This window comes from Grammomys surdaster, unplaced genomic scaffold, assembly GCF_004785775.1.
Source record: "Grammomys surdaster isolate TR1022 unplaced genomic scaffold, NIH_TR_1.0 98, whole genome shotgun sequence".
NCBI lineage: Eukaryota > Metazoa > Chordata > Mammalia > Rodentia > Muridae > Grammomys > Grammomys surdaster.
Window position 1 is genome coordinate 10,023,689 of NW_021604577.1, and position 17,287 is coordinate 10,040,975.

The 17,287-nt window shown below is 40.0% G+C and overlaps 1 protein-coding gene across 1 annotated transcript in view; it reads left to right on the plus strand.

Moving 5' to 3' along the window:
- The window catches only part of Sec23a (Sec23 homolog A, coat complex II component), a 56,710-nt gene extending 44,147 nt beyond the window's left edge, over positions 1-12,563 (plus strand). Inside the window, exons 18-20 of the mRNA XM_028782204.1 lie at positions 3,353-3,508; positions 5,345-5,410; positions 11,236-12,563. Of these exons, the coding sequence (XP_028638037.1) occupies positions 3,353-3,508; positions 5,345-5,410; positions 11,236-11,325 (312 nt within the window). The 3' untranslated portion in view covers positions 11,326-12,563. The remainder of the gene's footprint in view (positions 1-3,352; positions 3,509-5,344; positions 5,411-11,235) is intronic.
- Positions 12,564-17,287: the final 4,724 nt, after the last annotated feature.

Below are 17,287 nucleotides of genomic sequence, written 5' to 3' on the forward strand. Positions count from 1 at the left end.
TACATATACATATACATATACATATACATATACATATACATATACATATACATATACATACGTGAAAGTGCCTGAAATCCATAGCACTTGTACTCTGAAGGATTTAGGTAGAAAATACTCAACTGGTGTACATACATATATATATGTACAGTGTATATACGTATCTATCTGTCTGTCTATCTATATACATACAGTGTGATTCTTCATGGGTTAGGATTTTAGGTTTCAATCATACTGAGCCTGCTTGCGTTTATTCTGTTGTTTTGTTCACACACTAGTGGGTGAGTAGATTTGCACAAATTATAGTACTATGAAAATATAAACAGGGACACAGACACGAGCGGGAAGGTCAGCCTTTGTCAATGAGCAAACTTGTTCTTCATTACTGTGTGTGATATGGAGGGTTTCTATGTGTTCCGTCTATCCTAAAAACGCATAGAAGGCACAAATGACTATTTATAACGTATTGAAGTGCTGAGTGGTTGAAGAGCAGTGTGGGTAGCTGCTGAACTTTAATTTGGGTGTTTAGCAGAGGTCTAGTCCTGCATGTATTCATTCAGCTAGTACCTCAGTACATTCCATGGATGAAAACACCACTCTGGGCAGTTTGGAGGGCACATTCGTTTTTCCTGGGTCTGTGCTTGAGTTTGTAGTGTAGTATATTGTATCTTAGATTGCCTTATTTTTCTAGTTACCTTATTTGTAACTTTAGATTTTATTTATTGGTGAGGACAGCTGAGTGTTGAGATCCTGATATGATAGCCCAGTCTTCTCTTATACTTAGAATTCTTCTACCTCAATCTTTCTATGCTAGGATTACTGGTGTTAACCACCATACCTGACCTAGTATCCTTTTAAGTAGTACTATCCGGTGCTTCTTCAAGGATTTATTTACTGGGCTTGGTGATGTATGTCTTTGATCCAGCACTTGCAAGGCAGATATCTGAGTTTGAGACCAGTCTGATCTACATAGCAGGTTCCAGGCCAGCCATATGGTCATACACTGTCTCAAATTTTTTTTAAATTATTTTTTTGTTTTGTATTTTTTAATATTTATTTTATTTTTAAGTGTGTGTGTTTGTATGTTTGTATGTCTGGTCATGAGTATTCAGTGCACATGTGAGTGCAGGTGCTCATGGAGTTCAGAAGAGCTAGAGTTACAGGCAGTTACGAACTCCCTTATGTGGGTGTTAGAAACTGAACTTGGACCTCTGTGAAGTACTTTTAACCACTGAGCCACTTCTCCAGCCAGTTTTTTGGGTTTTTTTTTGATTATTTTAAATTGATACCAGCTTCTAATACATCTTATATTTCATCTGTTTTTTGTTGTTATTTTTTTTGAGACAGGGTTTCTCTGTGTAGCCCTGGCTGTCCTGGAACTCACTCTATAGACCAGGCTGGCCTCGAACTCAGAAATCCGCCTGCCTCTGCCTCCCAAGTGCTGGGATTAAAGGCGTGTGCCACCACTGCCCGGCGCATCTTATATTTCAAAAAGAATAATAGGAATAGGGTTTTTCTTAACTTTTTAAATTTAGAAGCAGTTTTTGCTTGTTAATGTGAGAAATCCAACATGCATTGGTCTTTGAAATGCAGAATATAAAGCTATACAGAATACACACTGACTGACTCAAATAACTTGGATTCCAAATCAGCTTTAACGGTCTACGTTAATTGATATGCCTCTAGACTCACAGTTGCCCTTCTACAGAGCGTTGTCGTTACAGCAGTATCCGTATCATCAGTAAAACTTCTAGTCTATGTCTTACCAGAATGTAACTCTAACTGGGCATGGTGGTGCACACCTTTCATCCCAGCATTCAAAAGGCAGAGGCAGGTGGATATCTGTGAGTTTGAGGGCAGCCTGGTCTATACAGTGAGTTTCAGGACCATTTAGAGATAGACTGTCAACAAAACAAATAAGAAAAGAATGTAACTGCATTGGTGAAGACTTTTGAGAGCCACTAATTTTCTGTGGGAAATCTGCAATAAAAAAAAACCCTCACAGAAAGGAAAAGATTTTTTTTGATACTAATTTGATATGATACATAGGGTTGTATTTTTTTCTGGTGTTTCTATTTCTTTTAAGTTTTTTTTTGTTTTGTTTTTTGTTTTGTTTTTTCAAGACAGGGTTTCTCTGTGTAGCCCTGGCTGTCCTGGAACTCACTCTGTAGACCAGGCTGGCCTCAAACTCAGAAATCCGCCTGCCTCTGCCTCCCAAGTGCTGGGATTAAAGGCGTGCGCCACCACTGCCCGGCTTCTTTAAAGTTTTAAAAACAGCATAATTTTACTTTCTATTTCTTTATGTTCCTTTTGTTTTCAGTTTTTGAAACAGGGCCAAATTTTGTAGCCCTGGTTGGTCTGGCACTTGGTAAGTTGGGCAGGTGACCTCAAGCTTGAGTTGATACTCTTGCCTATTAAGCACTAGGATTATAGGGTGCACCATCACACCTGGTCTACCTTTGCTTTTTTTCTTTTTTTGTTTTTTCAAGACAGGGTTTCTCTGTGTAGTCCTGGCTGTTCTGGAACTCACTCTGTAGACCAGGCTGGCCTCGAACTCAGAAATCCGCCTGCCTCTGCCTCCCAAGTGCTGGGATTAAAGGCGTGCGCCACCACTGCCCAGCTAACCTTTGCGTTCTTTAAACCGTTCTTGTATCAGACTCCTCGTTGATTGCGGCTTGCTCACAGTGTCCATTGGGTTAAGTAGCCCCACCTCAGCTTTCTGTGCTCATTGCATCTAGCTTTCTTTTGACCTTTAAACTGGAGGCGGGTCTTAGGATTTCATTGCTATGAAAAGACACCATGACCAAGGCAGCTCCTATAAAGGAACACGTTTGTTTGGGGCTAGTTTATAGGTTCAGAGGTTTAATTGATTATCATGGTGGGAAGCATGGCAGTGTGCAGGCAGACGTGGTTGGCTCTACGCCTTGATCTGAAGACAGCCTTAGGAGAGCATTGTGCTTTATTCTGAGCAGAGCTTAAGCATATTTATTACCTCAAAGCCCCACCTCCATGTGACACACATCCTCTAGTGAGGCCACACCTCCTCCAGTAGGGCCACACCCCCTAATAGTGCCTCTCTCCATGGGCTAAGCATTCAAATACATGAGTCTATGAGAGCCATGCCTATTCAAACCACCACAAGAGTGCTTATTCTGTATTTAATAATATATTCTTTTACTTATGTTTTCTCTACTGAAATAAGTACTTGTAATTTTTGAAGTTCAAGTCAGTGGGAGTATTTTTTCATATTCTCTTGTTTTCTGAAGATAGCTTCCATTGAAGAAAAATCTACTCAAGAATTTTAGATCATCAAGAAATATAAAATAATTCCTTTAATTGTTTTTAAAACTAGACTATAGCACAGTGGCGGAAGTCAGGATACCAGGACATGCCAGAGTATGAAAACTTCCGGCACCTTCTACAAGCCCCGGTAGATGATGCACAAGAGATTCTTCACTCCAGATTTCCAATGCCGAGATACATTGACACGGAGCATGGTGGGAGCCAGGTGAGGAACTCACTGCGTTGTGTATGCAGGGCTGCAGTGCGGTGGGCCCGCTTGTGCTCTGATTGTAACAGGGGCCATCTCCCGCACAAGACCCAGGGTGAGGAAAGGAGGCGGATGGGAAGGGGACAAAGCAGTACAGTTATTGCCTAGCTGCCCAAACAGCCAGTTCTCCCTAGTTCTGCTTCCATCACACTCTTGTAACTGCCGTGATGCCGTCCAGACAGTGTGCCAGCTATGGGTTACAAACACAAGAGGGGCAGCTGGGAAAACAGTTCAGTGTACTTTTCTTAAAGCCTGTGAGGATTTTTAAATTTGTTTCAGTTTTGTAGAAAGTACCTTGTCAGAGTCAAGACAGCATTGTGATATTATAACGGGCTTATGGTTCTTAGAGCTCAGAGGAGTCAGCAGATATGTGCATGCACACAGGGTCAGTAGGGCTGCTTAGCACACCCTCAGGAAACCTGTCTGACCAGAGCTGGAGCAGTACTCCAAGTGTAAGCTGTTACATGTTTAACTTATTCCATAAGTCAGGAGGGACATGCTTTGTTTAGTGTTGTGTCCCTAGTATATATATGTCCATAGTGATATACCAACACCAACTTTATATGCAGTGGTGGTGACTAGCTTTACTGTCAGCTGTCTATCATGTATTGAGACTTTGCAAGCATTTTCCAGGCCTCCTTCATTTGAGCCTCATACAAATTCTATTATTATCTCTACTTTATATGAAATAGAATTAATAGAATTAAGACATGTTATTTGTACTATCAAGGAAGCACATTAAATGGAGCTAGTTGGTTTTTTTGTTTTTGTTTTTTTGTTTTTTTTTTTTTTTTTAAAAGAAATAGTATCTTACTATGTAGCTCAGGCTGACCTTGAACATTCCTTCTGCCTCAGCCTCCCAGATACTGAGATTACATTTGTAAGCCTGCCGACCCTAACTAGGAGTTAATAACTGAATCCCAGGCTTCTTACTCTAGGACTAGAGCTACTTAGGGAATAGAGAAAGATTTTTGTATGATTCTAAATTTCAAAAGATTAGATTGCCTTTGTTCTTCTAGAATGAATTAAGATTTTTGATGAATTCATTCATCAATATCTTAATGTGTATTGTTATTTTCCTTATTTAATTACTCATTGATTGATGGATTGATTAGCTGTTGTAGAGGATGGATAATATGTTGCCTAAGTTATCCCCTGTGGATTAAAATCATTTTTATCAGGCTTTAGATTTCTTTTGTTTCAGAGTAGTTGGTAAAACTGTATTTTCACACTCATTTTAAAATGAGTTTTGTGTTAACAAATAAACATTTGTCAACTTGTTTTTATTTCGTGTGTCTGGATGCTATCTGCATTGATGTCCAGTACAACACACGCATGCAGTACCAAAAGAAGCCAGGAGAGGAGCCAGACACCCTAGGTTAAAGATTGTACTTACACATGGCTGTGAGTCACCGTGTGGGGTTAAAGATTGTACTTACACATGGCTGTGAGTCACCGTGTGGGTGCTGGGAAGCCAACCACAGATCCTCTGGAAGATCAGTCAGTGATCTTAACTGTCGAGCCATCTCTGTACATACAACTTTTATGTGCTGAGTTGGGGATTCAGTAGTTTATTATTTTATGAATGTTACAACTATGTAATGTTGAAACAGTCGATTACTTATATTGTGGGTGATGCATTTTAAAATTTAACTTTCTAAGTGTTACATTTTAACAAATTTACCAATATGTTCAGTTAGGTTGGTTTCAGTTAGGGCAGGTTGGTATATTGTTTGTAGCTTGTCTTTCTAAGTCTGCTTCTGATCAGTGCTATTATTTATTTTTCCTTTTAAGGCACGTTTTCTCCTTTCCAAAGTCAACCCTTCACAGACTCATAATAACATGTATGCCTGGGGGCAGGTAAGTGTGGATAGCAGTCTTGGAAATAACTTCTTTCTTTGTTCTTAGTTATTTTAGTAAAAGTTAATTTTCCACTATCTATTTAATGATAATTTCTGTGAGAAAATATAAGGGAAGCGTAGAAAATGTAACTAGTATTTGGTGCTACCTTGGAAAATAAGAAAATGATCCTTTCACATTGAACCTCTTCAGATTCCAGGTTTAGCACCAATCCACTGGAGACAAAAGCAATAAAGTCTATGCCATAGGCTTCTGGCGATTCCTGATTTCTCTCCACAGAGCGCCTTTGTAGCCTCTGTTTCCAAGGCTCAAAGCTAGTTCCTTAGAATTCCCCTCCCCATCTCTGGCTGTTTACATCCATTTTGTCTGCTTCACTTCCCACTCCCTCTCATCCATGCCATTGGCCAAAGCCAGGCGCTCTTACTCCTCACAGACAGCACTGCAATTCCTTGCCTAGAAATTCTGATCCTTATGCTTCATTCTTCTGAGTGCCAGGATTACAGTTGTGTGCCACCACACCTGGCCCTATGGTCTTTCTTGACATGTGATTAAAAATCAGAATTTATTTAATGTTTGTGTATACCACTATGCAGAGTGAATGTGGAAGTCAGAGGACAGCTTGCCAGAGTTGACTCTTTCCTTCTAGCTGTGGTTCCAGGTGTGGAATTCAGCACTGGGCAAATACCTTTATCCACTGAGCCACTTTGCCTGTTCTTCTTATAATGATACTATTTTTTTTATGCACTTTCATTTAATTGTTAAAATTTATATGAAGCATATGTTATTAATCCCCCCATTAGAAGAGAAAATTGGGGTTAGAACTACATTTTATTTATTTATTTTGCATGCAGGCATGAGTGTGTGTGGAGGTCAGAGGACAACTTGGGAGTTCGTTCTTTCCTCTGCCATATGGATCCTAGGGATTGAACTTAGGCCTTCAAAATCACCAGCTGACACTTTGGCCCAGTGAGCTTCTTGCTGGCCCAGGGCCCCGTTTTTAACCCAGGCCACTCTAACTGCAGATTCAGAATTTATAGTTTAACTTAATTAAATGATTCCAACTTGGGAATTAACTAGCTGACTACTTTGCTAAAAATTAATGGAATCTGACCTCTTACTATTCTGATTGCTAGAAATCAAGAACCCAGTGATAGCTGTTTGTGGGGATAGCATGAGGTACATGTCCCTGTTTCCAAAAAAAAAAAAAATCTTTTCTGCCTCATGTACTATGAGGATGAAGTCCATTCTTAGCATTCAGATGTCAGCATTCAAGAAAATACCAACATCACTGTGAAGGAATGCACAGTCATTGTGAAGGGCTCCCATGCACATGGTGAGCACAGCATGGTGGGAGCACAGCATGAGCCTCCTACACAGGATGAGGTGTCACCTCTCCATCAGCAGCCTTGCTCCGGAAACTTCCTGGGTGAATAGTATGTCCACAGTTCCAGGGAGAACATGCCCCTTGCTCGCTCAGTATCTCAGTTCCAGAAAGATGAGTTCATTCTTGAGGGGAATGATGGTGGCCTTGTTTCAAAGTCAGCTGCTTTGATTCAGCCAGTAACAAGGTAGAAGTAAGGACATCACAAACATTTTGGATGGTATCTATGCTTCTGAAAAAGAAACTGATGAATAATCAAAGTATAGAAACAAGGTTTTGGCTTGTAAGGAAAACTTGTGGAGAAAAAGACTTCTAATGATGACTTTTTTTTTTTTTAAGATTTATTTATTTATTTTTATGTATATGATGAGTACACTGTAGCTTTCAGACGCACCAGAAGAGGGCATCAGATCTCATTACAGATGGTTGTGAGCCACCATGTGGTTGCTGGGAATTGAACTCAGGACCTTTAGAAGAGCAATCAATGCTCTTAACCACTGAGCCATCTCTCCAGCCCCCTAATGATGACTTTTAATAATGAAAACAAAACAAAACAAAACAAAAAAAGGACACACACATAATCCACACAAAACACATACACACTCACAAACTCAAACACGCTCTTATTCAAACAGAACTCCAGTGATAAGTATTATCCATGAATGGCCTGCAGAGGGCATCACTACGACACTGTTACACAGTGTTTTCTAGCTTAGTGCTGCAAACCTTGAGCCTAGCTGTCTAATCCCAGATGTGTTTTATTTGTTAAAACTTATTTTATTTCTTATTATTGGGGTATGTGTGTATATGTATGTATGTAAAGTGCTTCATATCCTTAGTGATGTAAAGTTTGAACCTAGCTGTCTAATCTTGGATGTGCTTTATTTGTTAAAATTTATTTTATTTTTTATTTCCTACTTATTTCTTATTTATTTCTTATTATTGGGTATGTGTGTGTATGTATGCATGATATATATATATGTGCACATATGCCACAATACACATGTAGTGGTCAGAGGACAACCTTCAAGTTAGCTCCCTACTTTTACTTTTGTATGAGTACAGGGGTTGAACACAAGGCTTCAGACTTGCATGTCAAGTATCTTTACTTGATAAGCCTCTGGATATATTTTACTTATTTTTGTTTCTTTTATTAATAATAGATTTTCCTTTTCACATAATCTATCCTGATTGTGGTTTCCCCTCCCTGTGCTCCTCCCAGTTCCCCCTGCCTGCCTTCCCATCCAGACTCACTCCTTCTCTGTCTCTCATTAGAAAACAAACAGGCTTCTAAGGGAATGTGATATGATATGACATGACATGATATATGATAAAAGCTAACGCATCAAATCGCATGAAACAAACAGAAGGAAAAGAACTCAAGAGAAGGCACAAGAAACAGAGACTCACTCGTTCACACACTCAGGACTCACATAAAAATACTAAACTGGAAGCCATAATAAATATGTACAGGACCTGGTACAGATCTGTACAGGCTTGTGCATGCTACCCCAGCCTCTGTGAGTTCATAGGAGCTTTGATTATGTTGATTTAGAGCAGTGTTTTTCAACATGGATTATGACCCTTTTGACAAGCCTCTATCTCCAAAACTATCTACAGTACAGATTATAGCAGTACAAAATGACAGCTGTGAAGTAGCAATAAACATAATGTTATGGTCAGGCTCACCGCAGCATGAGCTGTGGCAAAGGGTCCATGCATTAGGAAGGTGGAGAGCCATAAGAGGGTCCTGCTTCTTGTCGTTCCTCATCCCCTCAGCTCTCACACTCTTTCTGCCTCCTCTCCTGGGGGATCCATGAGCTCTGAAGGGAGGGATTTGATGGAGACATAGATTTAGGGATGAGAATTCCAAGGGCTCTCACTGTCTCCATAAGGCCTGGCTGTGGTCTCTGTGTTTGTTTCCATGTGCTGCAGGAGGAAGCTTCTCTGATAATGGCTGATCAAGGGACTGATCTCTGAGTACAGCCAAGTGTTATTAGTGTTATTAGGGATCATTTTATTGCTGTGTTGTTGTTTTCAGAAGAGTAGTATTTGGTTTTATCCTAGGCCTCTGGGATATCTAGTCTCTGGCTCTTGGTTACTCAAACAGTGTTGGGGATGGATTCCATCTCATGGTGTGGGCTTTAAGTCAAATGAGATACTGGTTGGTCACTCCCACAGGTTTTGTGCCACCATTGCCTTGCATATCTTTCAGGCAGGACACCTTAGTAGATAAAGGGTTTGTGGGTTACATCGGTTGCTTACATTTCTCTTTTGGTATATTTTAAACACAAAAAGGCTCACTTGAAAAATAGAGATCAACTCTCTGCTATTTTTTGATAGAACTGAATTGAGCATTAGTGTTTTATACATTTGAAGTAATATCTCTGTAATATGTGTAAATTAACAACATAGGAGATACAGATCCGGGAGTGGAAGTGATGGGGTGTAAACTAAGTAAAGTGAAAAACAGTTTTCTACAGGAAGAGTACAAGCAATAGTCACTAGGTTGTTGGTGACATCTGAGCCCTCCTGAGAAAATGGTGAGTGCAGAATGAGGACATGTGTTTGAGTGTCACACAGTGATGATGTCCCAAACATGTAATCCTGACGTGTGCTTACTAAGTGCCTGACATCCCATTGCTTTATGCTGCTTAGGCCATCCATACAGCACTGGTGGGCACAGGGAGGTCTTGTTTCTGTGCGGCTGCAGAGACACAGATTTTGTGTGTGTTTGTGTGTATGTAGGTATGTGGGTGCATGCAGGTTTTGTGAGAGTTTATGTACACCAGGAGGCCAGTGAAGGCAGAAGAGGGTGTTGCATCCCCTGGAGCTGGAACTGTAGTTATGAGTGATTGTGCACTGCTCTGTGTGTGTGTGTGTGTGTGTGTGTGTGTGTGTGTTTGAAATCAGTCTTCTGCTAGAGCAAGTGCTCTTGACCAACTGATGAGCCACCTCTGTAAACTCTAGCTATTTTCTTTTTAATTATTAATTTTTAAGGTTAGAATATACAGTGATATTTATGGTGTCTTCAAAATTTCCACTTACAGTTTTAATTTTTTAATTTAATTTTATTTATATACTTATTTTTTAAAGACAGGGTCTTTCTGTGTAGCTCTGCTGTCTTAGGACTCTTTTTGTAGACCAGGCTGTCCTAGAACTCACAGGGCTTGACCTACCTTTGTCTCCTGAGTGCTAGAACTAAAGATGTGTGCCACCTCACTTGGCAGGATTTTGTTTTTAATTATGTGTATAGGTGTGTGTCTGTGTATCTGTGCAGTGCATGTGAAGGCTACAGGTGATGACAAATTTCTGAGGCTGAAGTTATAGGCAATTGTGTGCCACCCGATAAGGGTCCTTCCTTAGTATGTAACTCTGGTCCTCTGAAAGAGCTGCCAGCTCCCCAAGCGGTTGGTGCTGTCCCTCCAGCCTTCATTGTACTTTATTCTAATTTGTCACCCCGCCCCTCTGCCTTTTTCGGTCTCCCCTGTCCCGTCTCCTTTTCTTGCCCTAAGTACCTGCTTCTGCTTTGAAGTATATCCCGTTGCACTACCTCCTCTCCCATGAAAATGCCTTCTTCCTAGTCTGTCTTACACACATTTTCATTTATGTGAGAACCAATGAAGATGGATGTACATCTTCACTGAAAATGAAAACACATTCATATACACCTCAAGTCTAGGTTCTGCATATGAGACAAAATGTGTTTGGTTGTTTTTTTTTTGACTGTGGTTTACTTTTCTTAATAGTGATTTAAAGTTTCATTCATTTTTCTACAAATGCTATGATTTCTTAAATAATGTTCCAGTGTGCATGCGTACCGTACCACATTTTCTGTATCTGTTCATCGGTTCACCTTGACTAGTTCCACAGCCTAGCTGCTGTAGACAGTTTGGCAATAATGTGAGTGTGCACTCGTCTCTGTGCAGGACTCAGGTCCTTAGGTAAAAGCTCAGGAGGGGGACAGCTGGATCACATGGCAGCTCTGAGTTTCCTTTGTTGATTGAATGAATTTCTAACATTTTCATTGGTTCACACATAAATGAGAACATTCAGTCGTGGTTTTGAAGCATCTTAGTGATTTCCATGGTGGCTGGCCATGTTTGTACCAGCAGTGAAGGCACCTCTTTCCCTGTGTCCTCACCAGGTCAGGCCATCTGAGAGCCGTAACCGTCCACTCTGTCACACTGGTGGTCTTTCTGGTAACGCCCCAGCCTGAGACAGCTCATTTCCTGGCAGAAACGTAATGATTTGGGAGCGGTCCCTATACGACAAAGACAGTTTTGTTACTCAGGAAATCCTAGGGATTCAGATGCATTTCGCTCTCAGGAACGGTCCTTATGGTGGCCGTACTCTATCTAAAATGATTTCTTGTCTGTTCTGAGACATGCACGGACATCTTCACCACCACTCTGTTCTCACTACAAATCCTCTTTTCCTCCAGGAGTCCGGAGCGCCTATTCTCACGGATGACGTCAGCTTACAAGTGTTCATGGATCATCTGAAGAAACTTGCAGTGTCAAGTGCTGCTTGACAGGCTAGATGTGTCAGACACTCAAGAATTACTACTTCAGTTTCTTCTGCTTTTTTCATTTATCTGTGGAATAACAGAGATCTCTCTCTAAACCTGTTTTGTGTCAGTGTGGTGTGAGGTGACATATGGGAAAATGTTGATGACTGTCGATGAAGCTGAGGTACAATGAGAGCAATGAGAACAAGATTGTTTCCCTGATACAGTATTATAACTGGTTTGTAACTTTGAAGTCTTTATGATTTAATTATGTTTAATGAGTTAGAATGGTTTGCTTTGTATTACAGATACCACTTATTTGTATACTGCAGACAGATCTAGAGTGGCACTGAGTATCCTCCCTGACCTTTTAGAGATTAATAAGAGCCCGACAGGAACAAATCAATACTGATGACATATGGACAGTTTGCTTTTTTCACATATGCTTTTTTTGTGAAGTAATTTTTTTTTGCTATTCTGTATTTTGTTAAATTGGATTTATTTTATGGTTTATTTAGGAATTATTTGACTTTATAGTAGCAAATTTTGTGAAGGTAATTTAATGCTTTTGGTTATTTTCAAAATTTCTTTAGACCTAAAAAATTTGAGTGAGGTAATAACCCCACAGCAGACATTAAATGTGAAATTCCCACAGAGAACCCAACTCACATTACTAACTAGAGTAATTTTTCAAAGGAAGGAAGTTAGAAAAACAAAGCATGTTATCACATTGATTAAAGAAGTTCTTTGCATTAAAAGACTAGTATAGCTACTAACCATATTTGTTTTTGTTATATCATTTATTGTTCCCCTTCTTAAATTTCCATTGTGTATTTTAACACTATTTTAGGAGTTTTCACTTCACTCTTTGTTTCTGTTTCCTTGTGAATTTATTAATTTGTGGTTCTTACTGAGACAGTATTAATATGTTTAATTATGTCATGTGGAGATAGTTCTGTTTGATCTATTGATTAGTGTCATTCACTTTTACCTTTTACAGTTTACTCATAGCAAATGTTTACATTGCTAAAGCAGATAAGTCTGACAAGGAAATGTATGTATCAAGTGCTACACATGGAAGGGTGCTCTGGTGGGTGTGGCAGTGGGCTGGGACTGCACTTGCATGAACACAATCAGACGACGGCAAAGCAGAAACTTCAATTGTACTCGACTGTCTAAATAAATTGCTTTGTTCTGTTTTATTTGAATTGAATTGTGCTAGGCCAAAATGCCAATAAAATATACCTTTCTCTGTTTTCTTAGTTATTTTAAAATCTAGTAAAAGCCTGGGAAACTTCATGTAAAATTAGAGTGCTTTTTTTCCTTTCCTTTTCTTTCTTTTTTCTTTTCCTTTTTTTGGACAGGGCTTCATTATGTAGCTCTGGCTGTCCTAGAGCTCATTATTAGACCAGGCTGGCCTCAGACTCACAGGGATCTGCATACTTCTGCCTCCTAGTGGTAGAATTAAAGGCGTGCACCACCACACTGGGCCTAAATTTTTTGATTGGCACACAGCTGTACAAATGTCTGAGTACAATGTGATAATTCAATACCTATGTATAATAATGATCAGATTACCTTAGTTAGCATTTTCATTCCTTCTAAACAACAGTTCTTTATGTTGGAAACCTTCAGACTTTTCTCTCTTAATTCTTATACAAATATGGAATAAATTGTTGTAAACTGCCATCAATCAACTGTGCTAAAAGAACACTGTGACTTGTTCAGTTACACTCTGGTAGCTGTTATATAACCTTCCTCTCTACCCTTTCTTCCTCGTTTCCAATGATCACTTTACTACTTTAGTATGAAAGTAAGTGTGTGTTGTTGGCTTTTGTATTAAGTGCGTTTATTCACTGAGACATCTTGATGGCCAAGAATGCTGTTTCTGAAACACAAATTGGACTGTGCCGTTTCTCTTTGCCCTTACAACAAGTTGGAGACATTTCAGCCTAGTCGTCTTATGTAATGTTCACCAGACCCCAGCCCTTACCCTAGGAAATGGCGCAAAACACATGGTTGACAAAGTCGTTTTCCTTTTAGCAGAGAGGACTATACACATATAGGTGCACAGTGAGGTTCAGTACATGCATGTAACATATACACATACAGGTGCACAGTGTGGTTCAGTACATGCATTTAACATATACACATACAGGTGCACAGTGTGGTTCAGTACATGCATGTAACATGCAGTGGTCAGGGTTATCAGCATATCTCCTTTTTTGTATTAACTTTTGAGCTCCTGCTAGTTCTTACAAAATATGTGGATGGTTCTTTTAAAGCAGAGCTGCTCTAGAATCTAGAGCTTCCTTCTGCACCACTAACCTCCCACAGCCACGGATCTGCTTTGGAAATAACTTTACATTTGTTTGTTGTTTGAGGCGGGGTTCCTCTATGTAGCCCTAGTAGTCCTGGAACTTGTTCTGTAGACCAGGCTGGCCTTGAACTCAGAGATCCAAGATCCTCCGCTTCCCGAGTGCTGGGATTAAAGGGATGTTCTATCAAGACTAACTTTAAAAGTTTTCACATATGAAAGAGAGCATATATTTTTCTACGTTTGGTTTACTTGACTTCCAGTTCTATGCATTCTTTGCCACTAACAGCAAGATTTCAGACTAATGTTCCAACAGTACTCTCTCTGTGTGTGTGTGTGAGAAGTTTATATTAAGTCAGTATACAAAGTAAAGTGCTTCTTTATGGCATTGTTGCACACATCCTTTGCACCTTACTCCTGTTTGCTCTCCTTCCCCAGTTTTGGAATCTTTGGTTTTCGTCCTCCATGTCTGTAGTATGCACATGCACGTTCTTGTATTTGGTTGTATCTGGATCATTCGTTCACATTTCCTTCTTACATTATGCCTCGCTATGCTTTCTTTGATTTTACTATTTTTCCTTAACATCATAAATTTAACAGTTGGAAAGTGATTGCTCTGTCCTATAAAGTACTTTGTGTCACTATCATCAATACAACCAGAACAGCTTGCTTTCTGGTGACCAGATGTTGTCTTTTATTTGTTTACTTCCTTGCAAACGTCACCAGACTTTATAAACCTGTCTTCTACAGAGCTTACTGGCTTTGGTCACTGTTGAAGAGTACCTTTGTCATCTGCAAAGGTGGTTGTTTCCTCCAGTCTAATACAAAATAAATAAGACACCAAGTTGCCAACTGTAGTGGGCAGCCTATACTTTTAGACCAGAAAACAATGTATTGGGTAGGATTCCAATATTGCGTACTCAAGTAACCGTCAACCAGGACTTATAATCTTTAGATTTCTTTAACAAAACCAACATGTTCTCCAGTAACCGTGACTGTTGACCTATGAAGCCACCTGACATTGTCTAATATTGTTATTTAAGGTATTAATATTGTTAATTTAGGGTACCCAGTTCAGCAGTTGATTAGTTTGAAAAAGTTTTTTGAGTCAGTCCATAAGAGACCTGTATGGTATTATTTTATACTTTAAATCAGTGGCACCCAAAATGGCTTGTGTTTAATCAGCCACCATCTTCCCAACTAGACTAGGCCTGAGGTCACGAGCAGCAGCCGCAGCTCAGGCCGCTGGCTCAGGTGGCCAGAGACACCGGCCCTGCCATCCATGAGATGCCAGCATGGGAGATGGCTCTGCCAATCACAAGGTTGGGCTGTGCCCAGACCATCTTGCCATCCATGCGGTACCCGGTAGAAATGAGACTCTAAAGTTTAAAGATGAACCAAAGGCTTTATATGTTTGCCAGTGCTCAATTAACAAGATGCTCACACAATTAGAGGTTTTTCCCAATATCTAACCTAGATATAAGTTGTTACCCAGGACTGTTCCCGATACATACGTGGTCATCCATCACTCCTCCATCTCTGCTTCCCTTGCTCCTCCTCTTCCTCTCCTTACTCCTCCTCTTCCTCTCTTTACTCCTCCCACCTTAGCTCCTCCCACCGTGCAGGGAAAATATGCTGCTACAGAGACCCACTGCTCACAGGACTGGCCAACCCTTTCCTGACTGCAGTAACCTGGATATTTTGGCAGAGAAGGAAATTTTGTCAAGCCTGGTATTAGGAATCTGTTCCTGTGGGAATGTGGATGATGTGCTAGAGAAACCATTTTCTTTTCTTCTTTTCTTGGCTTCTTTCCTTCTCCTCCTCCTCCTCTTCCTCCCCCTTTGCTTTTTTGAGAGCAGGTCTTTCTATACAGCCTGGCTGTCCTGGAACTTTCTAGGTAACCAGAGTTCCTCCTGCCTCTCCCTTCCAAGTGCTGGAATTAAATTCTTCATGGCCTTAAAAAGGATTTATTAATATGAATGCACACCTATGAGCACGTGGGAGTTATAGATGGTTGTGAGCTGCCCTGTGTGTGTGTGGGTGCTGGGAACTGAACCTACGTCCTCTGCAAGAGCAGCAAGTATTGTTAACCACTGAGCTATCTCCCTAGTCCCATAATTTTTCTGATCTGTGTTCATCTGTCTTTTGGGGGACACATCCATACGTTGCTTCTATGTGTACATTTAACCTGTCTGGGGGATCACATTTTGTTTCGGCTAAATCAAGAAACCATTAAAATAAATTGTCACAGGGATTAGAACCTTTTCTTAAGAAGAAATCTGGGCTGGAGAGATAGATGACAGCTATTCCTGAGGTCCTGAGCAACCACATGGTGGCTCACCATCATCTGTAATGGAATCTGATTCCCTCTTATGGTGTGCAGGAAAACAGAGCACTCGCATACATAAATCTTTAAAGAGAATTAACAAATCTGTAGATTAATTACGAGTAGAAATAACTTATGAGTAAAGATGTCACTTCAAAGTGACACTTCTACTGAGAACCTCCAAATTTCTTCAAGGCAATTTAAAACTAGCTTAATCTCTAGAGATTTAAGAATTAATCTTTGTGAAATCCTCATGTGATACTGATAAGTTAAATGTTTGGGAACATTTGTGAAGAGGTAACATTCAACAGAAACAAGCACCCAGCTTAATGTTGCTTCTTCAGCTTGAACGTGCACAGAAACACTGAGTGTGTGTGTGTGTGTGTGTGTGTGAGCATGTGTGTGCGTGTAAAATACTGCCATCTATGTTGTCTGTCAGAGTTTGCAGTTCTTACAGTGTTGCCACTGTGGGCATCTAATGTGTTGTGGCTGGCTCAGGACTTTCACAGGAAGACAGACAGTGGGTAATGTGCGTTTTGGAATCCTGAGACACAGATTTGGGGACCACAGGCATGGAACAGTAGATGAGTTGCATACGGCCCTTCTTTAATTATTTATTAGCAGCTAACAAGGTATGTAGGGAGCAAAGCGTCAAGCAGTCTTCCTCCTTTGGGCATGGATTATGCTGTCACACATGGGCTTTTAGGATGTTTAATTCTAAAACTCTATTTTTAATGAGAACATTAAGCCCACTGATTTATCAAATATATATTTTTCGGCAAGGAAGTATTTCTATTAAAAAAGCTATCAAGTTGCTGAAATATTAATGGTAGTACAATATCATTTAACTGAAGAGAATGTTTTCACTGAATCCTGGGTTATAATACCCAGAATTATGTTCTGTATTTTAAGAGGGATGTTGAGAAAGTAAGACCCCGTATAATAAATTTTGAAATGTCTCAATTAATAGTTGTTTTTAAATTAAGAAAGAAAATTGTTTTAATGAAGAAAGGTCTCACTTATTAGGGCTGTGTAGAAGAGTGACAACGCATATTATCAAATGCTCCTACTTGGGTGTGCTTGGAAATCTGTTAGTTAACTATTATATGGTGCATAGGCATGGCTCTCCCTGGTTATGTCTCACTTATGTTTTAGTGTGAGCTGTGGGTTCACACTTACATTCCCTGTGAGCTGACCAGAGACTTCCGCTTTATGTTTGCCTTGTTCATTTAAAGGGCCATTTCCATTCCGTTTATTTTTTGAGTACCGTGCACATACCACACATGCTCACAGGAAAGGGCTCTGATATCAGGTTAGCTCCCTCTTGGAGTCTACAGTCCAGC